The sequence below is a fragment of the Columba livia genome, chromosome 1 (genome assembly GCF_036013475.1).
Source record: "Columba livia isolate bColLiv1 breed racing homer chromosome 1, bColLiv1.pat.W.v2, whole genome shotgun sequence".
NCBI classification, from domain to species: domain Eukaryota; kingdom Metazoa; phylum Chordata; class Aves; order Columbiformes; family Columbidae; genus Columba; species Columba livia.
In genome coordinates, this window is record NC_088602.1 from 23,423,246 (window position 1) to 23,450,343 (window position 27,098).

A 27,098-nucleotide genomic window follows, 5' to 3' on the forward strand; every position below is an offset into this window, starting at 1 on the left:
AAGCATATGCAGAAAGAATAGTGTTTTACTTCAGATGAAAACTTGTATTCTTTCAGGAACGTTTTAAAAGTGCAGCTTCACATAGATGTAATATGTTTAAATGTGGCCTGGGGCTTAAACATCAAATTTTCTGACAAAGTATTGACTAGTTTTGACCACAGATTATTTAATTTTGTTATACTACTTTATGGTTAGTTTATTCTGGCTAGTGGCTGTGGAGCTCAGGTATTTTTCTGTATTTAAGAAACAGCTTGGATGTGGCAGGGTCTTCTAAAATTGGAATAAAAAGTTAAATCACCTTTTTTAACAATGGGGAAAGTCTCGGAGTACAATTTTGCATTTGTAACATCATAGAAAAGTAAAACAGGCTTGTCATAGTAAAAGGTCTAGCTGTGCAAATCAAAGCTGTTTATGCATATAAAATGCTTTCATCAAAGTAATATAGAAACAACTTAAACTTAGTAGGCTTTATTTCTGATCCTGAATTGTGAAACCAAAAATTGGAATAAAAATGGAATTTCTGTCAGCTTGACCCACTGCTGTGTTTGTAATTCTACAGCATAAATTCAAACTGCTCTGACAGATTGCTGGGTTTGGCTCTTTCACTTGGATAAATTAAAACACCAGTTAAATTGGAGCTCTCAGGCGCCTTCATTCTGACATGATATATAAGCAACTTTTAGAGACCAAAACTGGGTCATGCAAACTTGCAGGATACATTTGGAAATAAAAAGTAGCCTTTTTCTGTAGGCATTAATTGAATGTGTTGGTAGAAGTGTTAAGAGTTTACCCAGAATGATATGGATGGGACTGTGGGAACTCACAGCTGCTCTAGGAAAGGCTGAGGTTATCTTCCAGAATGTGCCTTTCTCTCCACTTGCATGCTTCAGGTTTTTTGCTGTGTCCTGCCCTGGACGCGTAGTTGACACAGTGCTTAGGTGTGGTAGGTCTGTGGATGCATCATTGCAAGTTTTAGCAGTGGAAAAACGTGGGTCTTTTGTAGTTCTTTGGAATTATGTGCTTTTAGCAAGAAGCTACAAATTCTGTCCCTTGCTTTCCTGGTTCTTTGGGTTGATGATGACTTTTCAGCTGTATCACTATTTGTATGAATTCTACTCAGCTCTTTATCACCTCTGTCATTTTCTCCAGTTTCAGTGTGGATTTGGCTGAATTGTTGCATGCCAGATTCTATCTAGAAGAACACCATTCTCTTAGTTATTCCTGTGCCTAAAATTCAGATAAGTCCAGAGTATTACTCTTTGAGTTTAAATGTATCAGGTATTTGGTTTCAGTCTGTATAATGCAACTTACCATTTGTTTTGCTACATTGATGTATACCTTTAAATGTGTTTGAAGAGTTTTAAGATTCTCATGGACCCTTTACCCATGTAAATCTGTTTTCTTCACCAGTCTACATATTTGGTTATAGCTATTCTTTAACTATTCAGACACATGCACATACAGCATGACTAACCTATAACATCGTAAGGTGGTTAGTAGTTAAAGTTTACTGTGTGCTTAAAGGAGGAATATTCCTATTTGCTATCTGAGCACCCCCTTTAACTTTACAGCTTTTAGAATCCTCTCACTTTTCCAGTGTTTTGAAATATTATTACTATGGTATTTGAGTGAAGTATTCAAATAAAAATTTAAAAAACAAATTAACACAAAGAATACTTTTCAAATACTTTTCTTCACTGTCTAATTTAGTGTTTTGTAATCACACTTCTTTCTAATTTGGCACTAACTTAACTTCTCTGCCACTTCATTCATATTGTTAAAAATCAATATTGGTTTGGTCGTTTTACAGCTCTCTAAAACCAAAGTGATCCAGTGTAACTTTCTTAAAAACCCCTGCCATTATGGATTATTTTAATAGTATTCTTTGTCTATTGGGAGTTGTTTGTATCTTCTCATTTCACCTCTTTTGTTTAGACACTTTTGAGAGGTACTCTGAAGATTAAGTAATCTTCAGGCTTTTCAGTGTGTTCATGTAATAATCAGTTTTATTTCTTGGCTTACTTTCTTTATTCTTCCACTAATGTCTTTTGTAATTGGCTGTGCAATAAGCTTTTTGCCTTTTGAGGTCATATTAGGATTTTCTTCTTTTAACCCTCCCTACCCTAAAAACTCCCACTCAAACACCCCCCTAACCTACAAAACCCTGTGCACAGATTTTAATAGAAATTAAAAGTTGCTTGTGTGATAATGTTTTATGTGCTAATAAATACTGAATGCTTGATGGTTACCCTGCTGCTATTTGATTCTGTGGCACCAAATTAAACTTTATTATTAAAGGTTACACAAATGGAATAGGTAATTCAAGCAGGAGTTAACTTCACAATAGAAATAGAAGCAAGAATGACTTCTTTAGTAGGAATAATTTTTACTGTTTTAATTTGAAACTGCTACTTAGTTTGAGATGAGATCTCAAGTCATATAGGAACAGTCTGTGTAGCAGTGGTGAGGCCTTCTCAGTGTCAAGTCTGTTCTCCAACTGTATAATGTAATACTTCTGGAAAGTCTCTTGCAAAATGTGTGTATGAACTTATTCATCAGCTCAAAGCTTTCTAATGCTACTGCAGACATAAGCTAGAAACATGTTTAAAGTTGTTTGTGCAGAGCAGCTTCCAGTATCTGCTGTTCTTGTCAGCAAGCTGCATGTAACTTAAATATATCCCTTGCACTTAGTAGGCTTGCCTAGAAAGTATTTTCTACCAAGTAGGCACTGTCCATCTCTTCACATTTAAAATAAACATTTAATTTGTTTGTTTTTAAACAGACACCAAATCCGTCTGCAAGTGAGTTTATTCCTAAAGGAGGATCAACCTCTAGGCTGAGTAATGTATCCCAGTCCAGTATGTCTGCCTTCTCTCAAGCCTTGTTCTCCCACCCCTCCATGGGAAGTCCTGCCACTGCTGGGCTAGCACCAGGTAAGTTGAGAGTAACAATTTGCAGTACAGCTGCTTCTTTTAAGTTAATGTCAACCATAACTCTGCATAGATAGTGATCAGATTTATCTGGTATAAAAGTAGCTACCTCTTGCTTTAAAATGGAGATAGTCTTTAAGCATATGAAAATACAGGAACTTGGGATTTATCTTCCAGTAGTATGGAAATCACACTGCAGGCTGTGAAATCTGTTCAATCACAGCAGCACTGAGATTAACTCTGCCTCACTTTTACTCTGCCCCTTTTTGGGAAAAGGAATCCTGAGTTATCATATACTGCTCTCTATGCAGCCCTTGCCAGAGGTGGTACCTAGAGATGATGATTTGAACTACCCCTAGTCTCGAAGTGCACTGCAGTCTACAGTGAATGTGTACTGTGACTATCACACTTCGATCTGCTGTTCTGTTTCTACAGTATGTCATCTAGAAGTAACTATTTTCAATGTTAATGAGTATGAGAACTTAAAAATCTTGACAGAAAAAAGTTCAAGATAAGCTTATTCTAAAATAACTTGCCTTGCAAAGTAGTGTTAATTATTATTATATCTGTTGCATATAATATCACATTTAAAACCAATTTATTATTACTTCCCAAGTTTAAAACCCTTACTGAAATGTGTTCCATGCAGTCATACAATTTTGAGTGACGAGACTTTTTTTTTTTACACTCAAAGTTCATGCTCTTCATGTATCTTTTGGACTTCTGATCTTAAAAAGCTAGTTTAATTCTAGTATTTTTTTAATACAATAAAGTAGATAAGATATAACCATCAGCAGATCTGGATATTACACATCACAGATCCTTTAGCAAATTATGTATGCACTTAAACCTTCATCAATCTCTTGTGATGGACAAGAAGCATTAGGCAGCTGCCAAAAGGCAGAGAGGCAAATATTGTGAATGTGTAGGTTTTTTAATCCAGTATTAGCAATTACCATCTATTAAATGGAACTTCAGGTTTTCTTGATGCCAGGGGATAAATCTCAGTGTCAATTTGAAGGAAGCCAGCACTTAGTTCGCATGCTATTACTGTCAGAACAAGCTGGGAAAAGTGAGCAATGGTTCTGCTGACCAAATGAACGTGTTACAGTACTGTGTGATTCATCCTTTATTGTGCTGTACAGTCTTATTGGAAAACTGTTTTGTTTATATGCCTCTCAGCCTTGTCACCTGGATTGAAAAGTGTATAAAGGATTAAATAGAATACAGTAAAATGATCTACTTTTGGAAAGTGTCCAGTGGGGTCTCAGAGGGATCCTTCACAGTCCAATTTCTTTACTATCTGTAAGTAATATTTGAAAGGATAAGTAACACTGTTGATGAAAGAAGTTCGTGCAACAATTTGAGCTCCTTGAAATATAGATTCCAATGCTGAAAACTATCTAGGTTCAGATACTATTGTTTATGGATGAGAGGGATGGGGGAGTATTCACAAGAGCTAACTTCAGGCAAAGTTGGCTTGTTTTTCTGCTCTTCCTGTATAATTAAAAAGAGAATGTAGTTCAGAGTAGGGATCTGGGTTGTGTGCTCTGAATTTCTCTAGAAGCTGCTTTCTCTACCCTGAGTTCAGAATTTTCCGAGCCTGAATGTCCTGTGTAAATAATACTCATAGACATCTCTCTTTATTTAAATGGTTTACCTGTCAGTAATACACATTTACAAACACTTCTGTTACTCAAGGTGAGTTAGAAGATGCTCTCTCTAAAATATTAGGCTTTTAAATAAGAAAGCAATATTTAAGTGTGGGTAAATGTCACCATTTAGGTTATACTGGATAACAGAATAATAATAATAAAATTAAATATGTTCTGAAATTGTCATTAAAATTATTGTTGAATCTGCTAGCTTTCAATAAGTGGAAACAAAGTCAAGTGAAACCCATGTAAAGAGTTTATAAGAATTTTCCTTTAAATAAAGATAAGTCTCCTTCCACTTAAATGGTGTATATTCTCCAGTAGAATAACTTTGAACAAATGTGTATGAAATTTAAGCATTTGCATGCGATTAAGATTGCTTATAGTAGCTTACAGGGTACTGGAAAAAAATGGATGTTTCATAAGAAATAAGGAAATGTAGTAGGAATCATTTGTTAAAAGTACCACAGTTTAATTCACCCATAATCAAGTAGGTAAATGATGAGAACAAACCTTTGATTTCCCTCGTGACGATGGAAAAAATTAAGTTCTGTCATGTCTCTAATTTCTGAGATTTCCCTAAAGGTACGTTTAAATCAAAACTGCTTCTGACATCTAGTATTTCATAGGTAACTGTTCACAAAATCAATTCTCCCTGGCAAATATATTTTCTGCCTGTGTTATCAACAGTACTGCAGAAATACTGGAAAAAAATGACAACTGAAACATAATGTGTTTTAATAGATAATTACTTGTTTCCACACCTGACATATCCATTAGGGTGTAGTATGGAAGCAGGTTGCTCCTACTTTTATGTGTATTTACTTGGATAAATGCTTTCTAGCACAATATCAACACAGTCAGTCTTCATCTTGGTAGCCTTTAACGGAGTATGAAAACATACTGGGAGAAAATGTGACTTACACAAATATGTGGAGAAAATCGTTCTATTGAAGAGCTTTGAACAGATGTCCTTCACCCTCTACAAACTTCCTTGCCTTAACATCCCCTGAGCAATACCCTATTTTCGTTCCTTCCATTCCCATGCTAGCCGACACAACTTATTTATCGTCTGTATGCAAAATTTAGTGAGTTGTTGACAATCTTCAAATAGTACTTCTGCTAACAAGCTGTACAGCCTGTATAGCGGTTTGAGAGTAATAGCACCATTAAAATATGCAGCAAAGCATATGAAAGAAATTCATGAATGGCATCATAGTGATAAGACATAATTCCTGTATTAAACTTGAGAGACAGCAGATGCAGAGCCCTCAGCAGAGAATATCTTTTTTTGGCTTTGGTTTGCTTAAGGTTATAGCTAAAGAGTGATGCCTTTGTCAGTGATGGAAATGACAGCAAATTGGTGTTGTTTCTGTCTTTAGTCCAAGACAGGCTCCGAGCTTGTACAGAACCTAAGAAATCCCATTTCTGCTGCCTGTCTGAACCTGCAGGCTTAGGAGCATGAAGGTGATGTGCTGGTGTCCAGTGGACACATCTCAACTCATGATGAGCAGCAAGAGTGTAGTTCTTAGAGCTCCTGCCTCAGCTGGGGGTCGAGCACTTTCATCTGAGGCAGTTTGAGCAGCCTAAGGCTCTGAGAGCCTATTCTGACCGCCTGTGTCACATATGGTGCAGCATTATGTGGAGGAAGCTCCACAGTCATGCCAGAATAACACAAGAGAGGAAGAAGGAAAAGAGACTGTAAAATTTTTATCCCCCCCCAAAAAAGTGAGGAGAAAGAACTTATGACTGTAAAGTTATTTAGGGAATAAAGCATATTTAATTAACTTGGAAATATATAGGTATAATATTAATGACCTGATAGAGAGCTTATAATGAAAATAAATATATAGTGAATTTAAGGATGCTGCTTGAAATAAGCTATTGAAGTAGTCTGGTTTTATTATTTACTTTTAGTTATTCCTCAAAATGTACCTCGTAGCCTGGAGTATCTCTGAAGTACAAAACATTTTAGTAATAAAATAGTATATGCTTGATTTTTTTTTTTTTTACCTCTGTGTTACAAGCCTTGGAGGCATAGCTATATGGTTTTAGATGGGTAAACTTGTAGGCAAAGGTAAGAAAGTATGTATAGAACATTTATTGAATTCTTCTGTTTTCAAAAAAGTATTTAGGTAGTAGGCCAGCTGATTTTTACACACAGAGCTTAATGAAATCCTGCTTCCTTAACTTCCATTGAATCAAAAAAATATAGACATATGAGTCCTTAATGGGAGTTAATGCTTGGTGTCCTTTCCTGGATCCTTTTTACCTGTATGAATTCTTAGATTCAAAATACAACCTAGCTTTTAATTCAAAGACATTACACACTACAAAGCTTTATTAGGAGTGTTAATCTAATGAAATATCTTTGAGCACTATCTCAAATGCCTTTCAAATATAACAGCCAAGAGGGCTATGTAAAAATCATGTCTCTGCCTAAAACGAGAATAGCAGCAGGAGCTCCAAGTATATGTAGGTAGCCTGTACAGTTGTTTTGAATATTGTGAAAAGACCCACAACCAATTTCTGTGTTGGTATGATACAATGACAGCCACATACCATGAAATAATTGTGAAGTGAAAGAAGCCCTTTCTCCTTGCAGTTTACCTTTCAAGGTAGCATTTGACTCTTCCTGAAGAGTATTGAGATCCACCAAGACAAGGAATTGGGGAGCTACCTTTTCTAGTAGATAAGTCTCAAGAAGGACAGTTTGAAGCAGCCTTTTTGGTGTTTATCTTAGTACTTCTATGGGCATTTGAATTTTAATATAGGGGAACGCTGAACTCTCACAGGGAAAGCTTTTTTTTGGCCACACACACATTGTTACCATTATATCTTCAGGACCATCTTTTTGCTTCAGCATGAGTCAGTAGGAATATGTATTCAACTTTTAATACAGCTATTTTCCTTTATTTTCATTTAATTCTCTTTGTGATTAAGTATTAACATTAGTAAGGTTTTAACTGATTGAAATACTAATGAAATTTTTGAGATCTGCTTGGGTTTGGGCACCCAATTACTTGCTTCTGTAAGTACTTAGCTGTGCATCAGTTTCAGTGTTCTAGAGGAGTTTTTTTGTGATATTGGACTCATAATTAATATTTATTTAGATTCTACAGAGGGTGTCTCAGAATAATCTGTCACCTTGAATATTTGCCGACTCAGCCTGTTGCTATCCACTGCAGCACTAGCAGCAAATTTCTTCTGGTATATTGTTCTAGTACTTTAAAACCAAACTGTAGTTAGGCTTCTCTCATATCTTGAACTCACCATGTGTATCGGCAAATGAGAAGCCTGTATGTTCTTCCCACCAGATGATTTTCATTGAACTGTCAAGGTCCTTCCAAAATCAGACATAACTGAGGCTGGAAGGTCGTTTGGAAAAATTTGTATAACTCTGGATGTCTTCCTTTGCTTTCAGTCTTGAGTTAATACACAAGCAAGGATATTAAGGATTTGTATTTGTAACCATTCTCTGGCAGGAATAAATTTTTAAGAAAGTAAATCTTGCAGTGGAAATTGTTTGAAATTGTATCAGTAAGAACTGCTAGTGATTATTTTTCTTCTGAGAAACTTTCAGTAGAAGGTCGCAATATAATTTCGGCAAGGTTGCAAGTCATCACTTTCATTTCTAAGATAAGATTTACAGTATACTGTATCTTGTATGTACCATTTTTGTTTCAAAGTAGAGAAGTCTTCGGTTAATTTTTCCTGAGTATATATGAAGGCTGCTGGGTCTTTTTCCTGGTTCCTACAGTTGAATGCTTTATTGAAATAAGTTTCTTGAAGCCAGTTACTTCTATCTTGGTAGACATTACATGCTAGCAAGGACTTCAGTTAATACTGTGTTTTATGGGAATAGAGTGAAAAAGACATGTCAGTGACTTCCCCTGGATGAAGAGAATCCCTTGAACATCATAGGCATAAATTGTAGACCTGCTTCAGTTTTATGGCCATTTTAGTAGCCTCTGGATTCTAATAGTAACATATTGTTTCCTTTGGAATTGCTCTTTTCCCACAATGGATTAAGAATGCATTAATGTTTTAGGCTTTTGTTAAAAATGTAGCCGTCTGTGCAGCAGCTAGTGAAATATTGAAGTATTTGTGACTCAAGGCAACTTTTACCTTAGTGGAAACTTAATTTCTTTTGTAGCATAAACCAGTGCTATCGCAGTGTGTAATGTTTTACATTCATACAGCTGAGTTGTAAAGAGATTTTTAGGAGGCTACTTATGTTAACATTCAGAACTACTTTAAAAATTAAACATTCAGAAGTGCCTATTATAATTCACATTTTATTAAGTTAATATACTAATCAGCAAGCAATTCCACAGTATTACTTATCTATAAATTGTGTGTATGCACATTTACATGTATTAATATAATGAAAAGCTCTGCCCCAAAAAAGTCTAGACATTATACTTTTATAATTTTCATATTCTTATATTATAAAAAGAATAAATGTCTGAAGAGACCCTACTAAAGATTTTCCTTAGGGTTTACATGGAAATATCTTGTTTATTTTGTTGGAACTATTCACCTTCCAAAAATAAAAGAAATAATTGTGCTGAATTAAAATGTGTAGTTTTTGAAATGTCAAAAAAATAAATGATTTGAGCTAAATGAAAGGTTACAAATATTCTGTTAATTATATTAGGATAATATAGTTTCAAAATAGTTTTCCCCAACTACTCATTAAACTAAAATTATTTGGTTTTGTGATTTGTTTTTTTTTTTAAAAAGTAGGAGGGATGTAACTATGATGCTGTAGACACAAATGTAAAATCACTCCTACATGTTACTGATGATGCATATTGAGAACTCTGCGTACAATAACTCTTTATTGAAATAACTAAAGAACTTTTTGGTAACTAACATTTGTGTATGAAAAAAAGTTGCTGTTCATTTTTACTCTAGTCAGTAGACCTTATAAATGGAAGTAATTTAGGCAAATGAATACCAGCTGAGTTTGTAACTAGAGAAGAATTCTCAGATGTCCATAGAGCATTAAATATGAAAGTTGTGTATCTTGCATCCATTCAAAAAAAATAATATAGCATGGCTAATATAATTCTGACTCTTAAAAAAGAGAAAGTACATCCCAAGTTGAACTGAGCATCAATAAGCTTCATGGATTCTCTCCTTTGTATTAATCTGAGTACTTGGATACCTAGGATATTCTACGCGTAATACTAGTTTTCTGAAGGGTTATCTCTTCCTATCCCTGGGAGGTTTCTTTGACATCTACTTTTATAAATAAGCATATCTGAAATTTCTGAGTACAATGACTCTTGAAGTAACTAAACTAGTTTTTGGTAACTAAAAAGTGTGTGTGCAAAAAAATTTGTCCCTGTTTTTCCATACTGATGTGCTTTGTTTAGAAGCTGAGCTTCTCAAGTTTCAATTGAGTTGCCTGTCTAATGTTGAGGGTGAACACCGGTCACTAAAATAATTCTAAATCTCAGCATGAATGTCTAAGAGCCTTCATATTCTTAGAAGTTACCTATGTTGCGTATGAAATAGATGTTTTGGAGGATTATTTTTGAATAGAATAATTATAGGAAAACATATAATTTCTCCTCTGAAATTATTAAAAGTAGCATATTGTGTATTGATTATTTGTGTACGACAGTTACCGGAGATCCAACTCTAATATTCATAGCTGTGGAGTTGGTTCTAGTAAAAGGTACACATGTAATTAGGTGTTGTGATTTACAGCTTGGCAAGCTCCACTGACTGCTCATGTAACTGTTACAGGAACATTCAGTTATCATACAGGCCTTAATATTTTATCTTTTTGCAGTTTAATCAAGTCTCTTCTAGACACAGCATTAATTCAATTCATCTTCCAGTTTCTACTACTTCTACGTCTTTCATTCCAGTTCTTTATATGTAGATCATAAGTTTCCAAGCCCTTTCCTCTGAATTAAGCAAAGATTTTTGGGAAAATTCATCTGTTCAGTCTTGCTCTTAATATTTTCCCTTTTAGCTCTTCACGCAGATGTAGCAATCCTTAAGCATCTCATCTCACCTGTGTAGAATATTCTTGGTAGTGAAGGCTGTTTTTTGTGGTTTGTTTTTTTTCAAATTGCCGATTTGTTTTCATGACAAATTTGATCAAGAATATCTTCTTGTGTTTCTTTAAGGAATGTCACTATCAGCAGGATCTTCTCCTCTCCATTCGCCCAAAATAACTCCTCATACATCTCCTGCTCCTCGAAGAAGAAGTCATACTCCTAACCCAGCAAACTATATGGTGCCTACTAGTGCCTCTGCTTCTGTCGCTAATGCTGTCTCTCAGCCTCCATCTACTGGCCAGGTGATCCAGAAGGAGACAGTGGGTGGAACCACATACTTCTACACTGATACAACTCCAGCACCTGTCACAGGAATGGTATGTTTGATTTCAATACAGAACTATATGGAGTTTCTAAATGCGGAATTGGTTTATATGATTGTTCTTAATGCCCTGAAACTCTTATTCTGTATGAAGATTTGTCTTTCTAATTGTTTCACTTTTTCTCCAAAATCACTGAAATTTAAGGACCAGAGAATTTTTAAATATTTTTTCATTTAGCTCTGTGTAGAGTTTTAGGTTTTTTTTCCTACAACAATAGAAAAAAGAAGCTTTTTTTGTGTATCTCATTGCATACATACGTAATGAGAAAACATGAAAAATTGGGATTTTTGTTTTGATAGGTTAAATAACTTTTATTTACAGTAAAGGGGAAAAGGCAATTACAGAAACGTTAAAATAACTATGTACATACATACACTCTTGAAATCATTGGTAGTGAATATCACATAAGGCAATTGTAGTGTATTTGACAGTATATTTGTAACATGTACTATGCATGAAGACTTTGTAGTTCAGTAGTTCAACCTAAAAGGGTGACAGAAATATTAATTTTCCCTATCCTTAAGTATTTTAAACTGCTTTTTAAAATGTTTTACTTTCAGGTTTTTCCAAACTACCACATTTACCATCCAGCTGCACCTCATGTTGCTTACATGCAGCCAAAAGCAAATGCACCTTCTTTCTTCATGGCAGATGAACTCAGACAGGTAAGATGATAGGGAATTTAAAAGAAAATTTAATATCTTGGCAAAAAAAGCCCTAGAAAATTACTGATAGTAGAAGAGAAATAGCAAGCCAAAATCTGTGTAGTCAGTTTTCCCTGTGGAGAGTTTAAAAAAAAAAAATAGTCTTGTCATGTGTGGAGTACAACAGGGGGTGGAGGTGGATTACAACATATACGACTGAAATCTAATCTGTGTTCCATTATTTACTATTCAGCTATACATTCTTGTTTTGTGTATTGTTTTGGTGTGCATGAGTTCATCTATGTAGCATTCCTTTGAGCTGTAGTCTTATTCAGTTTTAAAATCTCTCACTGAAATGAAAGTATATGCAAGTGTTAATGAGCCCTTCTCTGAGGGCTGGCTGTGACTTGTTTCAGCTTTGCTATAGTAGGTGACTCTGTCAAGGTTAGCTCTAGCTAATGTGTCCTCTGCAGCTCCTTTCTTCAGGCATTTATATGCTTTGTTATTAACATTTTCAAGGTAGTTGTCTTCTCCCCACCCCTGTTGTAGACACTTGCATCAACTCACTGTTTTACTACAAGTAGCTGGTACTTCAAAGACAGTGTACCGTTACTTATTGAAGGTCATAAGCTGAATTATAATGATCAAAAACTGGACTTAATTTGTTCTGTAGGAACTGATCAACAGACATTTAATAACCATGGCCCAGATTGATCAGGCTGATATTCCTGGTAAGTGCGTCTTTCTTATAAACTAAACTGTGATCATATTGTTCTGCAACCATACATATTCAAGAATATTAACAACATCTTGCAAAAAACCACCTATTTTTAATTCTTTGTGAAGTTTTTTGTGTTTTTAAATTTTCACGAATCATCAGTCTAAGCTGTGGATAACAACAATCGAAGTATTTCAGGAACATGAAATTTGTTCCTTTTTAAAATGTTTTACTTTCAGGTTTTTTCTGTCAATTTTTTCTGTTTTGAAACTCCTGAATGGTTAGGAATACTTAAAATTGGTGAGAAAGGAAAAATCATTGAGGCAACAAAGAATTGTGGAAAACAGTATTGTATTGTATTACTTTGTGTGTATTAGGTATTCCTTTAAAGGATGCATATGTTCTTGAAGGCTGTATATAAACAAACTAGTTTGTTTTAAAGTGAATTGGCTGGTATATCAGAGAAAGCTTTGTACGTGTTGTCAGGTAGGAGAAGCATGTTCTATTCATTGTAATTCAGCTTTTGGAGAATTTGCACTTTGTATGCAGATTGGTTTAAACATTGCTTTTTTTGGTTGCAGTATCCTTACTTCTCAAATCTGTGTTTAATGTTATACGGTAAAAAATGTGGTTTAGTTTACTAATCCAAATGCTGTACAAGTGTATTTCTTCTTGCAAGTGTAATCTTTTGATCTGATTTGTAAGCCTTCAGCACCACTCTATCTGTTTTCAAAACCACTGTGTTACAACACAAGATTCAAATTTGCCTCTTTGTGATGAAAACAGGGTTCTTACGGTCTTTATGGAACTCAGTCCTTCTTTATGAATCTGTGCAGGAAAAAAACCAACAAAGAAAGGTAATTCAGAAAGGTGACTTTTTAAGGCAAATGAGAAAATGGCAGGTGGAACTGTTCCTCTATTCTGTGTTTTTGTTTTGTTTTTAACTAGATGTAGCTGTTTTTCTGAAGACAATTATTTTAGCACTGTGGAATCTCTTGCAAGGAACCTATATGTTGGTATTAAAGCAAAAATAGCATGTTTTAACCTTACATGCACCTAAAAGGTGGTGCAAAGAACTTACGTATTAATGGTAGTCATTTTAATCTACTCTGCTGCTGTAGTAACTTTCTCAAAGTCAACTGACACCTAATGTGTTTCTGTGTATAAACTGATTTTAGCAGTTCCTGCGGAAGTGGACAGCTACCACAGTCTCTTTCCCTTAGAACCACTGCCACCACCCAATCGGATACAGAAAACGAGCAACTTTGGGTACATTACATCATGCTATAAAGCTGTAAATAGTAAAGATGACCTGCCATATTGCCTTCGGAGGATACATGGTGAGAAAAATCGAGTTGTCTCATTAGGATTAGCATTCCTATGTATGCTAGTCATATTTTAACATCTGGTTGCATTTCAGCAGTTTTAGAAGAAATGTTAAAATAAAAAAACTTTCCCTGAAAACATTACATTTTAAACCATTGTTTTTGTTTGTGGTTTTTTTTTTTCCCCCTAGGTTTTCGTCTTGTTAACACGAAGTGCATGGTATTGGTTGACATGTGGAAAAAAATTCAGCACTCAAATATAGTAACCTTGCGTGAAGTATTTACCACTAAAGCATTTGGAGAACATTGTAAGTTGGGTTTTTTTGCTTGCTTTCTTTTTTTCCATCTGATGTGTTGACTTTTTTCTAAATATGCTTGAGTTAGTAATTGTCACATGTTTCTGTTTTTAAGCTCTTGTGTTTGCATATGACTTTCATGCCGGAGGAGAGACTATGATGAGCAGACACTTCAATGACCCTAGTGCTGATGCCTATTTCACAAAACGAAAATGGGGTAAGGAAAACACATACAATACTTCTGTAAGCTATTTCCAATACTTAAGCAGTAAGTAGCTGGTCAGAAATAGTTGTTTAACTTAATTTTTTAGCTAATCAGTTCTGTCATATTGCATGAGGGTTTGGACTAGAGAATTTTCTTCACTTTCTACTAGTAAAATTTCTGCATGTAATTTTTTCTGAAAGAAAAGTGTAACTTCAGTTAAAAGTTAAGGTGAAAGTCTAACAATAAGCAATTTACTTTTCTGGTCATATTTGACTTATAACTACTTTGCAAAATTCGTGTTTTGTAAGGGGTATTACAGTTCTTTGACAGGGAAATAAGTTTGAACAGGACTGAAAGCCAAGAACTCTGAGGTTACAGGTCTGTCACTGGGTGATACTTGACACTGGAGATGTGTTCAAAAGTCATAGAAGACACGTGCTGTGTCAATTTACAAATGTTTTTTCCATATAAAGCATTATGAAGACCAATTAGACAGAGTTTTATTTAATGTTTTGAAATGTGAAGTACTAGTTAAAACAAGAAATGGATTGAAAAATCCTTGTAACATATTCTTTTCAGACACAAACTTCACATCATAGGTCTGATTTTTTTTCAGGTTCATACTATGACGTCAAAGGAGTCACTAAAGTTACATTCATTATACATTCGTAAATACAATCTGTCTGTGGTTCAGCAAGTTGCCCAACAGACTAAAGGCTAAAGCCTCTTCCACACCAAACCACTGTGCTGCCAATCATAGTGTCTGTTAGGATCAGTTTGTGACCCACACAGTCCCACAAACTGCGTCCAGGTATAGTGTGGAACACAATAGGCCAAAGCTATGAGTAGAGCTGAGAAACAGGTGTGCTCATTGCTGAATGGAGTCACAGGACTTTGGGTAGGAAGGTACCCTTGGAGCTCTTGGCTCAGTTTCCTGCTCGATGCAGGACCAACCCAGAAATTAGATCCAGCAGCAGTGACAACCAGAAGACTCTGACCTGGCCTTGTTTGTTTAATAGGTGTTCCCTAAGTGTCTTTAGGCTGCGAGTGTATGAAGAGAATTAGAAACTAATGTTTCTTTTTTCTTGTGCCTTTTGAAACGGAGCCTTTTGCTGTGAATTTGATCTGTTTCAAAAGTTGACGTAGAAAACTTTACTTGGCTATCTGATAGATCAGAGTATAACGGATTGGTGATGAGTGAATACATTCCAAGGGTTTGTAGAGCCCTTACATACCAAATAATTCCCACTGGCTTTGCTCTGAGCTGACTGGTATAAGTGACCTTGGAACTTGATTTCCACCATTGGTTTTGGTGGTATCTCAGACAGAGAAACCTAATTTGACTTCTCGTATCCTATGGCAAGTCAAAGAATGCAATTACAAATTCATTGAGCCTGATGTGAAACTGATTTGGTAGGACATGTCTGGAACACCTGCTACCAGGTTAGTGATTGTTACATGCAGAACTTGACTTCCCAGTGTCTCCCACCCATGGTTTCAATTTCCATGTAAATAAGTCCTTGTAATGTTTTTATACCTCTGTAGAGTATTACAGAAGAATGATGTCTGTTCTAGGTAAAATAGAAGTTACTATAAAATTCTTGGGGGGTCATTCTTTTGTCACACTGGAAATGAATTAAAATTTTGTTCCTATAAAGGGCAGTCATGTCTTATTGATCTATTGAAGTCCTTTGAAGGAAGATCTAGTAGATAAGATCTTGGCTTTTCAATTAAGTCCATTGGAGTCTCTAAAAGAAACTAAGTGACCATGAGACAAAAGAAAAAATCCTTGTTCAGGTTATTAACTGGTCAGAAGATAAGAGGCAGAGTAAGAGTGAACAGTTGATTTTTACAGTGAAGGGAGATAACTGATGGAATCTCACAAGAATATGTGCTGGGAGTTGTATTTCTTAACACACTCACTTATTTGCACTGAAGATAAAGAATGGTCCATCAAGTGTTGCTGATAATACCAAATTATTTGATTTGTTAAAAACAAAGGCCAATTGTGATGGATTGCAGAAGGATCTTACAAGACTCTTGGCAATAATCTAGCGGGTGATGTAATGTAAACCGATGTGATTGAGGGGAAAACAAAACTATAAACATAAAATGATTGCCTTTGTCATGGCTGTTACCGCTCAATAATAATAGATCTGGGGCTATAGTGAAGTAAATTAAGGAAAATATCATCCTCTTGCTGAATAGCAGGAATAGGAAATGGATTGGTGCAGATTATTAAGAAGAGAGTAAACAATGGAACAGAAGACATTATGTTCAAGATATGGGTGCATCATACACTCAGATCTGTAGTTGTGGTCCTTCTTACACAATCTGAAGAGTGTAGAAGACCAGCAAAGAAGTCTAAGAGGTGACAGAGATAATCAAAGTCACAGAACAGTTTCTGTAGGAAGAACAGTGAAATGGAACAGTACTTTTCATGCTCTTGAAGTTACACATGGAATATGGTGGGGTTAAAAATTACTGGAATATAGTAGATATCTGAAAAATCAAGACTAAAGCAAAAAATAAATAAGCAACGATAGTTTGCTATTTCTTCCAACCTAGAAGTAGGCGCTGACAAATGAAACTAGCCAGGTAGCTAATTCAAAACCTGTGTAAAGATAATTAAGCCTTGGAACTTTGTCACAGATTATTGTGAACATTTGCCTGGGTTCAGAGGGAGAGTGAGCTTACTCATGGGGGAGAAAATACTTGAGGACTGTTAACTACAAAGACACTATGTCTAGCTCAGGAGTTCTCTGACCTGCAAATCATTGAAGGCTGGAAGAGTATTCTAGTTATTTATGTTCATACACTCGGGTATCTATTGTAAGCTGCTGTTCAGATTTTAGTGTGTCTTTGAAACAGGCTCGTGGGCTATCTGGAGGATTTATTTCACCTACTACAACTTAGTTGTGTAGGCAGGGGCAGTCTTTGAAACCAGAAATAAGATGTCAATTTCTGTTATGCCAAACCAAAGTATTTAATTAAAAGAAGCTGTTGCAGCAGGGTTTACAGGGATATGTAAGGAAAATAACTATCTCCTGCCTGGAACACTTCTCTTTACCTCTTTTCCGGTCTTTTTATTAGATAAATTAGAAAAAAGTCACTTGATATTCCCCAGTTTTGCCAAATCTTTCTGCACATCTTTGCTCTGGCCTTTCTTTTTTGGTAACTGCTGCTTTCTAGGCTGGTCCTCAGTAGAAGGAGCAATGTAAGAGAGAAAAATAAGATTGCATACCTATAACTTGATTTCTCAGAATTGCCTGCCTTCACGGATCCTTTCTCCGTCCCCTCACAGAGTTTCTTGGCCGTCTGCCTGCCTAGAGGAGACTCCCAAGAGAAGCAGGGGAATGGATGGAAGTTGGGTACTCTGCAGCATGAGGCCCAGATTAGTGCAATTGCTTTTAAAGGTTTTTAGGAGGCACAACACTGTCAACCTGATCAGTGAACTCAGAGAATTTGATTTCAGGTATGCAACCTTATTTATGTTGAACACTCCAGTTGGCAACATGAGACTTTGACAGTTAAAAGATGAGGTTGATGGTTTACATAGCTGTCTTGCATGTCACTGGTGTCAGTATGGTCAGTCTTTTTCTTTTTTTCTTCTTTTTTTTATTTTTTTCATGCCATTTACAGACTCTGATACAGAACTACTTTGGAAGGGAATTGGTGTGGGAAAAAATAGCAGCTTGTTTTTATACTGTAAACTAATATTTTTGTTACTTCTGAATTCTATAGAATTTATTGCCTGTGTTCTTTATTCGATGAAGTGTCCTCTTTAGGTGGTACAGTGTGATAATCCAATGTTATGTTGTATTTTCCTAAATTGTCACAAGTTTTAAAATCAGGAGCTTGACTTTTCAGTTAATTATTACTCAGAGTACACTGATTTGTAAAGTTCCTCTTTGTTTGATTGTCATTCCTCATATTGTTTCAAAACACTTTAATTTCTGTTGAAAGTGTCTAAACATTAAACCTATCATTCTAGAACTTGTTGGCTTTCTTCCACCTTTCTGATATTTCTCCACTTCAGATTCGAATACATGTTAGTACATTTATCTCTGCAGAAGTGATGTTCTCTTTAAATTAGCAAGTTAACCCAAACATACTGAAATGTTCTTAGCAGTCCAATAATTAAATGGGTTAACTATATTTGGAATTTATATGTTTTAAAACTGTCAGGTAGAAAATCCTGGCAAGTTAACAATAGCTAGCCACTTCTGCCAATAAGGCTTTTTCTTTGTCCTGGTGAATTTTTGTGGTTGGCAGAGATAAGCATGCCTTTGTCCTTTGGTCTGTTTATTAAAAATGCCCTGAGTATTAAACATTGGTGTACATGCTGTTAACAGTAGTTTTCAGCACCACAGATTCAGCTTTTCAGCAAACAAATACTTTCTAATGAAGAAGAGAAGCAATTTTCCTGGACCCTTTCTTTCTTTTGGACACAGTAGTAGTAGTAGTAGTATGTAATGCATGAAAATGGACTTTGCTTCTAACTTTACAGTTTTTGCATCCACAGTTGCTGAATGTTCATTCATAAACTGCTTCAATTGAAAATCAAATAAGTTGTGTATTTAGACTGTGATGAAGGGAAAGAATCTACAAATATTGAAAGTCAATGTGATGTTGTTGAGGACAAAATATTTGACTAATAATTATCCTAACATACCTTTGCCGGAAGCTACAACTATTTCAAAGTCAATTAAGGCCTTCAATATATTTAGACTTTTACAAAATGTAGTGCTGCACTAGTAGTTCAGAACCTTTTTGTATATTGAAAATTGGGAAATGTACAACTGAAACTCATGTTTCCCTGGAGAAAGGAGAGAAAGGAAGGCTATGGCATTTATCTTACTTGCAGTACTGTAACTTGGGAACACTGAGCAAACACTGAACAATTCACACTTCTCAAGGTAAAAGACTGATTTACAGGCCTGAGAGGTTCAGTTTGTGAGCAGCTAAATCTTTCACTGGGCTTTTTTTTTTTCTTTATATATATTTTTTTCCCCTGCCCCTAAAACTGAGGATTGTGATTTGTTAGCATGCTTCCTGACTGTTTCTGGTGATGTAAAACAGGTCCTACTGCTGGTGGTCCCAACTCTTCCTTCCCACCCTGGGACTATCCCTGGCGTTCTTTGCTCCGAGGAACTGGATTTCATTTGAATGCATTTTAAACAAACAAAAAAGTATTATACACATGCACACTAGTGCAAAGGGGACATTTCTTGCTAAGTTGAGAACATCATACCACAGAACTTAAAAACAAATAAATAAATAATGCTGACAATGAGTTTCTTAATACAGCAAAGAGGAGTAATGGATAACCCATGTTTTTGGAATGGCAGTTCTTTAAGTTTTAATCTTCTCCATTAGTATCTGTGTTCTGCACCTTAGAGAGAGGAAGGTAGTGGGAGAGGTGAATCTGCCCTGCAGTAGGTGGGAAGAACATAATCTGAAATTTTGTATGTTGCAGCTGTGGATCCAGCCTGTGGTGGGAAGCCCTTTTTCAAATCAACCCTGAAACCTCTAAAATACCACTCCTAATTTGGATCATTTTTGTAGCATTTTCTTATATTGTGTTGTTTTCCACTGTGTTCAGCACTGTTTCAAAAGCTTTCCACTGTGTATTTTGCCTAAAGAATGAGGTTTTGGGTCTCATGTCCTTGCTCAAAGGCCATCTGTGGCAGGCCTGACGGGCCAACGGAGCACATACTTTATAGTCAGCACTGCAGCAAACTGGGCTGCTTTAAATCTTACTTGTTTTAAACATATATATGTGTGTGTGTAAGACAGCATTTCAAAGCTGATTTCTCCAGTGTTTCAGCTTGTACCTGTAGTATATGTGAAAGTGGGGTGCAACCAGCCAGTCTAGTAGCAGCAGTGTAGATTTGCCTGTAGCCTCAAGCTAGTCTTTCTAGTGGTAAAATAATGTTATTGCTTGATAGAGATTTTTCTGATAGAGGGGAGAAGCTGTGTTGAACTCTGATCTTTCAGCTTTTCAACGTATGCTGGATACTCTCTTGGTTACCTTGCTTTTATCTGGGAATTAAAGGCCAAGTGCTGTTGTTTTTAAGTTGCATGCAGAAACATAACACCCGAGTTTTCGCTTTTCTCTGCCTTTGGGATATTATAGCAACGTTTCTGTTCTGGACATACTTTTTTCATACAAAGATAACTCAATCTTGCAGTGTCCGTACGTATTCCTGTTAAACATATCACACATGTTGCTGTTTGCTAAGTGTAGATTATATTCCATAGCAAGTAGTAACTAGAGAAAGAGCCTCAACTAATAAAGGAGGCTATATCTCCTCAATTGTTTTTGTGTCATGATTCTCTCTCCTTCAGAATGACAAAAATTACGAGGGGGGAAAAAGTTTGCTACGTGAGGCTTCTGGTATGCTGGTTTGTGGGAAGTGATTTGCATAATGATTCATCAAGAGGCCAGAAAAAAAACCAAAGAATATCTCATTATATTCAGCCTTCAACAGACATGCCAGGCTTATTGTTGTTTAAAGAAGTCAGTCCTGATCTTTATAATCTAAACCAAAGCACCTTGAACTTGAAAAATGATCTAAAGTTTAAAAATAAAGAAAAGCTCAGAAATGAAAGCTGGGAACACTCCCAACCCATCACCCCCAAATCAGTAAAATTTCTAACTAAAAATTTTTCAGTAATGTTTCATGTTTTAACTAATTATATATACATGTGTGTACACATGCAAGGACACACAAACTTATTTTGAGTAAGTGCATAGATGTTTATATGCTCCCATAGGGAGAAGAAAAAAACAAACAAACAAAACAGACTCAAAACCCCCAAGAAACAAATGTTTGGAAGAGAGGAGTGCAGTCAGTTTACAACTGAATTGGATGCTTATGTGATTTTACTGAATACTGATGATTTTATTGGTCGTAAAACTAGTAGTGAGGCAACCTCAAAAATGCTTATCCTATTTTGTAAAATTAAGATGCACTGTCATACTGTGGATGTATTTTCTTCTCTTACCTCAGCTTCATGCCATGGTAACAGTAACAATTTCTTTGTATTATACCCATCTTACTAAAAATAACATTTGTTATCTTTATCTGTTTCCATCTGTGGCTCAGTATTACTCAGAAACAGTTTAACATAGAATTTGAGTGTGTGTTTGCAAAGAATTAGTTTTGTTTTTGACACGAGGACTATAAATTCATGTAGAAGGGGCGGGGTGCATTGCTTTCATATGGCACATAGAATAGGGGTCATGCAGTGATGACTTGTCAGGGAGCTGGGTCACAGCAGAACATACATGAAGTTGTGTCCGGTGATGTTGAGCCACCAAATCTTCCAGTCTGATTTGCCCATGTAATTTGAAATTAGCTTATTACTTTTTTCTTTGTCTTATCAGATGATAGAGAATGTGTAATTTTTAAGCCTTCCTACAATAAATGGGGTAAAATGAGATTTGTTGCAGCTGTTGTGGTACATGCTGATTGTTTCAGAATGCTAGCATATTTAGATGTACCACCTACTTTCAGCGATTTCTTAGTGCTCTTTTCATACTGATTATTCATCTTAAACTTTAAAATCAGCATGGTTTTCCTGAATATGAGAGGGAAAATAATACCACCTAATGAATTGTCAACATTTTAAACCATGGTATCCTTCAAAAAAACCCCAGCCTAAACCAAACAAGAAAAACCTCAGCCCCAAACCAACCAACTATTAAAGTATGATAGGTATGTCTGTTGGGGACTGTTAAGAGTTGAATGAAATGTATGTGTAAGTTAATTATATAATTCAAAATATTCTAATTTGAATTTTGATTAGTAGCCATCTATTGATGCTTGCAATGTTTTGCTTCTAGGTCAGCACGATGGACCTCTACCACGGCAGCATGCTGGATTGCTTCCAGAGTCCTTGATATGGGCATATATTGTGCAGCTCAGTTCTGCCTTACGGACCATTCACACAGCAGGGCTGGCGTGCCGAGTCATGGATCCAACAAAGATTCTAGTAACAGGCAAAACAAGGTGATGGAAGTGTTAGTTCTCACTCTTTTCTTGTGATCTGTGTTCAGGGTAGCTGCTGACCATGTACCTCTTAGGGAAATAGCAAAGTCTGACTAGGAAGTTCTGTTACTTTTAACTGGCATGAGGCAATGTGCTAAAACTTGTAATTTTTTTTAAACTTCTGTAACCATATTTTGGGAAAACTTATGTGTTATTCTCAAAGTACTGTTCAGATCCACTACTGGCAATCTAGAAATTTGTTGATTTATTTGTAAACTGAAGACTGTTTACTATTTTATCAAATAGTAAAACTAGTATTTTCTGCTTCATAGTAATTTACTGAGTACTGATGACGTTTACCATATCAAAGTATTCTATGAATACTACAGGAAAAAATCGAGTAAACAACAAAATTTAATGATACTTTTTTCTCATTCCTAAAGGTTACGAGTTAATTGTGTTGGCATCTTTGATGTGTTGACATTTGACAACAGTCAAAATAATCCACTGGCATTAATGGCTCAATTTCAGGTAAGGCAACAGACCATAGTTAGGTTGGTGACTTGACATAGGGAATACTGAAAACCAGTGTGATTCCTTTTGGAAGACAAGTATTTTAATTAAACTATAGTCCAGTATGTCTGTCTCTAAATAACTGTACTTTTTTCATTCCTAATTTGATCTTGATTCTGCTATGCATTGTTGAAATTTGCTTGTAATTTAGAAAGGAGAATGCTCATTTTGCTTTCTTTTGCTTCTGAAATTTTAGCTAACTCAACAAACAGGATGAATTATTAGTATTCAACGAACTAAAGTTAGAAGTGGTTGGAAAAACAAATTTATCAAAGGAAGGAGAAGAAAAATCTAGTGTTAGAGATCAAAAAATCATGGTCCAGTAACAGTTCTTGCTCTGTCTCTTTTGTTATTTTAACAAAAATAAGTATTGAATACCTGTTCACAGAGGAGTAAGATCTTCTAAGTGACTGCACTAAGGCCTTTTCCTCAGTCCTAAAAGGTTCTAGTGTACCTTTATTTTAGGCTCCTAGTTTTTCTGTGCTCTCCTGACATTCTCTAAAGTGTAGACTCTGCATAGTTCCTGAATTAAGAAGAATCCATTTAGACTTAACAAACTATTCCACAGTGACCTGGAACATCACTGAGTACAGGAGGCCTCTTCCACTCAGGGTCAAGTACATTGCTTCAGCAGTCATCACATACCCTGTCCATACTGGGAGTGAAAGACTACAGCAGGGAGTTGGATTTAATTTATTTTCATTAATTGAGCTTATTCACTGTGAGAAATCTGCTTATTCAGTGTCTTCCAGTAATAAATGAAATGTTTGAACCTTGGCCAGGCAGAAAGTAGTTTATTGGAGACCATGTCCTAAAACACAGCAACTTTTTTTTTGAATGATACAGTAAAGCCATTTTCAGTGTACTTTGAGTAGTACATCAAAGGATTCTGTGCTCACCCTAAGCTACATATCAATGGGCTTTTGGTAATAATTTTGTGGAAGACAGCTGAGAGAAGATAGGAATACATGCAAGCAAGGGATTCAGTGTCTAAAACTGTAATGAGATTTTTTTTAAAACCTAAATACTACTTTAAATTTATTTTAATTGCATCTGCGATAGAGATCCTCCTGAGATACTGTGACATTCAAGTAATTTTAAAGCAAAACATTTCATGTACTTGGAGGTACAAGTCTAAAAATACTTGCAGGTACATGAGTCTGTCAAAAACATTTACCATTGTGGCAGCCCAACACTTGGCAACTAACTTGTTTGTTAATGCCTATATTTGTTTGGGGGGATGGTTTTGCTTTTTTAATACATTGTTAATATCCAAATTGTTCAGGAATAACTGCTAATCCGGAAAAGAAATACACTTAAATATATAGTTTAGAAGATCTAAACTGGAGTTAGAAAATATTGTATTGCCTTTTTTTAGTCACTTCCTCTAGAAGGGCTCGGCTTTCACTGTCCATTTTGTTCATTCAGAGATTCTGGACTGAGTTCATTCCTTGAAATTCAGGAGTCATTTATCATCCTCTACCTTTGTTTGTCCTAGCCAGATAAAATTACAAAATAACAGCTGCTGCTTGTCCTTTTTCCTCTTGATCCATGACCCAGTTCCTGAATTCCTCTGAGACTCCTGTGACTGTTAAAAATGTAGGTTATCTCTTGGTCTGCTGCCCAGCTAATATGCATTTCCTTGTTGCTGTCTTCAGTGGAGGAAGGTATTTTTGTTAGCATTTGTCACTTTCTGGCCATTTCCCATTGTTAATATAGATAGGAAGGAGTTGGACTGAACAGCAAGAGGCTGTGCAAAAGGAATGCAATTGTTCTTTACAATCTTTGTTAAACACATGAATTTATATGATCATTTCAGAGTTAAATGAAGGCACAATAAGGGAAGCTAAAAAGAATTAAATGAAATATGATGTCTGTTTACATTAAAACCAAGGTGTTAAGTCTTATAAATTCCAGCACATAATTTCTCACACCTGAGTCCTTCAGTGTTGTGTCAGTCAGGCATGAGATACAGATGGGAAAATGGTAAATGGTGGTGTAGAAAGCAGTAAAAAGGCTTAAGAAATATTTCTGTGTTTGGAATAAAATGAAGGTGAGTCCTCTCCATCAAAAAAAATGAGAAAACAGGTTTTATTGATTTAACAAGGGCTATAAGGTTACATTTGCTCAAAGTAAATATTTGTAACTCAGCAAACCAAAATAACTTCCACATACACATCTCCCAATTTAAAGAAACTAGTTGAAGAGGCATCTGAAATATTAAGGTTGGCTTTACAAAAATAAATAATAAAATCTAGGAACTTGGAGGGACTTCTAAGTGCAATTCCAGAACTTAAAAGGATAGGTGAATCCACAGGATTGTAGAATGGATGAGATTATATTGATCCAAGCAAAGCAGTGGAACTGGATAAACAGAAATGTCACTTTCAAAGAGTTTATGTGAAATGGATCTTGTAAAAAAATAAGATTTGAGTAGCTTACACATCTGAAAGATAAACCCAAGTGTATAAAATGCTGAGGTATCTCCAGGGCAATTGGCATAGTAGCACATACTTTTTAATATTAAAAATATATATTTGCAGAAGGGAAAGGGTACCTATTCAATTAAACTTCAAATTGCTCACTGACATATTTTAAATACATTTGGTAACAGGGAGATACTAATGAAGAGGACTGTTTCTGAATTTATCTTCGAGGGGCTGCTTTTTAGTCTAATGCTATTTAATATTTCTGTTAACGAACTAGATGATAAAATTTCTACTAGCAAAGCTTTCAGGAGATAAGACGACATGTTATTACAGGTTGCAGTTATGAATTGCTAATTAAATGGCTATTAGTTGTATGTAAGGTACATTTTTGAACAAAAGGCAGCCTGTACTTAAAAGCTGTAAAGCTTTTCCTTGACAATGAAAATCAACTTAGTATGACTTAGGAGTCACTGTTGATAGTTACTGTAGTAAAAGTCTTTTGGCAGGTCTGTGGCAAAAGGAACTGGTGTGACCCATAAATACCTGAAAAGCTCGTATGGAGTATAAGCAGGGAAATGATCGTGGCTGGGGTTGATCTGTAGCTTGTACTAAGCAGCCTGCTATAGGAATACAGCATTAATTTCTGGAGTCTCTTCTCCAGGGAGGTCTAGTAATTGTTCTGTGCCTCCTTTAACCTTTCTCTGCCTGGAAGCAGGAAGAGCTGAATCTGTTGACATTTTCAGAAGCAGGATTAGGGTTTAATAGGCATATGTGGATTTCTTCCTTATAGAAGAGATGGTTCACCCCAGCTTCTGGGAAGTTGTGTTCCCTATCTGTGTGGGTAGTGTGTCAGTGGATGGTAGTTTGATCCCTTCCGAAATAGGAATCTGACTCCCTTAAGTCTTCTTGGGCTATTCCCCTGTCTTACTTGACTCAGGAAAAAAATCTACCTGTCTTTGTGCACTTACGAAACATAAACCAGGGCCATTGTAATAACATTTTATTGCAGGGTTTCATCTGCCAGTCAGTAGTGAGGTGCCTCCAGAGAGCAATTCACCTTGCTCAAAATCTGAATTGTCTTGCAGAGTACAGATATCTTTATTCTATCAGACTAACTGAATCGCTTGAAGGTCAAGTTAATAAAATTAGTGGAATGAATCCAAGCCACTTCTGCAACTAAAACAAGTTAAGCATATAATTTGAATTGTGTGTGTTTGAGGCTGAATTGGTGTGTTGTGTCATGTCTGCCAGTTTTTCTGTTAGATGTACCTTTGCAAAACAAACAAAAATTAATGTTGCAAGTCAGTTGCTCAAAAACCCCACAGAAGCCTGGAATTAGAATTTCCTGGCTAATGTTAATGTAGACTCTTTCTTAAGCATTTTTAAAATCTAATGCAGTCTGTATTATGAAAACATCTTTGTAAAGGAAGACTAGTTTTTCACAGGGTCTTGCCAGAAGTTTTAAGTTTTGTGTGTATTGGTCAGGGTTGTTTGATGGTAGCAAATTTATTTAGTAGACATATTTATGAATTATTAGAAGTTGAAAGGTGTTAAGTGTAGAGGACTGCAGGAACAAGAAAGATCATCTTATGGCTGGTACAAATACATACATATTTCAAAGTCTTTTGGAAGGGAAAAAAATAACGAAAATGCTATTATGCTAGGTGACAGATGTCTCTGTATAGAATCCACATCACCAAGTTTCCTCTGTTTAGTACTATAGTAGTGTCCTCAGCTGCTCAAATTGACTACTTGCTGGTGGAAGCAAATTGGTTCCCACCAGGATGGAGTGAGTTTGCTCGTTTTACTTTGCTAAAGTACGAAGGAATGCTGATACTCAGGAATCCCTGGTTCCATAGGAATGTCAGTCCCATTTCCTTCGCCAGCACTTTGTTGTCCTTATTTGTCCCGTTTTCCATGTCC

At 35.8% G+C, this 27,098-nt stretch overlaps 1 protein-coding gene across 5 annotated transcripts in view; it reads left to right on the forward strand.

Moving 5' to 3' along the window:
- PAN3 (poly(A) specific ribonuclease subunit PAN3) overlaps positions 1–27,098 on the forward strand; it is an 81,375-nt gene that overhangs the window by 42,059 nt on the left and 12,218 nt on the right. For 4 of the 5 annotated variants that reach the window (XM_065050877.1, XM_065050891.1, XM_065050900.1 and 1 more), the window contains 9 exons: positions 2,783–2,933; positions 10,735–10,982; positions 11,549–11,653; positions 12,306–12,363; positions 13,529–13,690; positions 13,867–13,983; positions 14,087–14,188; positions 22,029–22,194; positions 22,617–22,704. In XM_065050877.1, coding sequence (XP_064906949.1) covers positions 2,783–2,933; positions 10,735–10,982; positions 11,549–11,653; positions 12,306–12,363; positions 13,529–13,690; positions 13,867–13,983; positions 14,087–14,188; positions 22,029–22,194; positions 22,617–22,704 — 1,197 coding nt within the window. The remainder of the gene's footprint in view (positions 1–2,782; positions 2,934–10,734; positions 10,983–11,548; positions 11,654–12,305; positions 12,364–13,528; positions 13,691–13,866; positions 13,984–14,086; positions 14,189–22,028; positions 22,195–22,616; positions 22,705–27,098) is intronic. The other variant, XM_065050884.1, reaches the window with a different exon arrangement.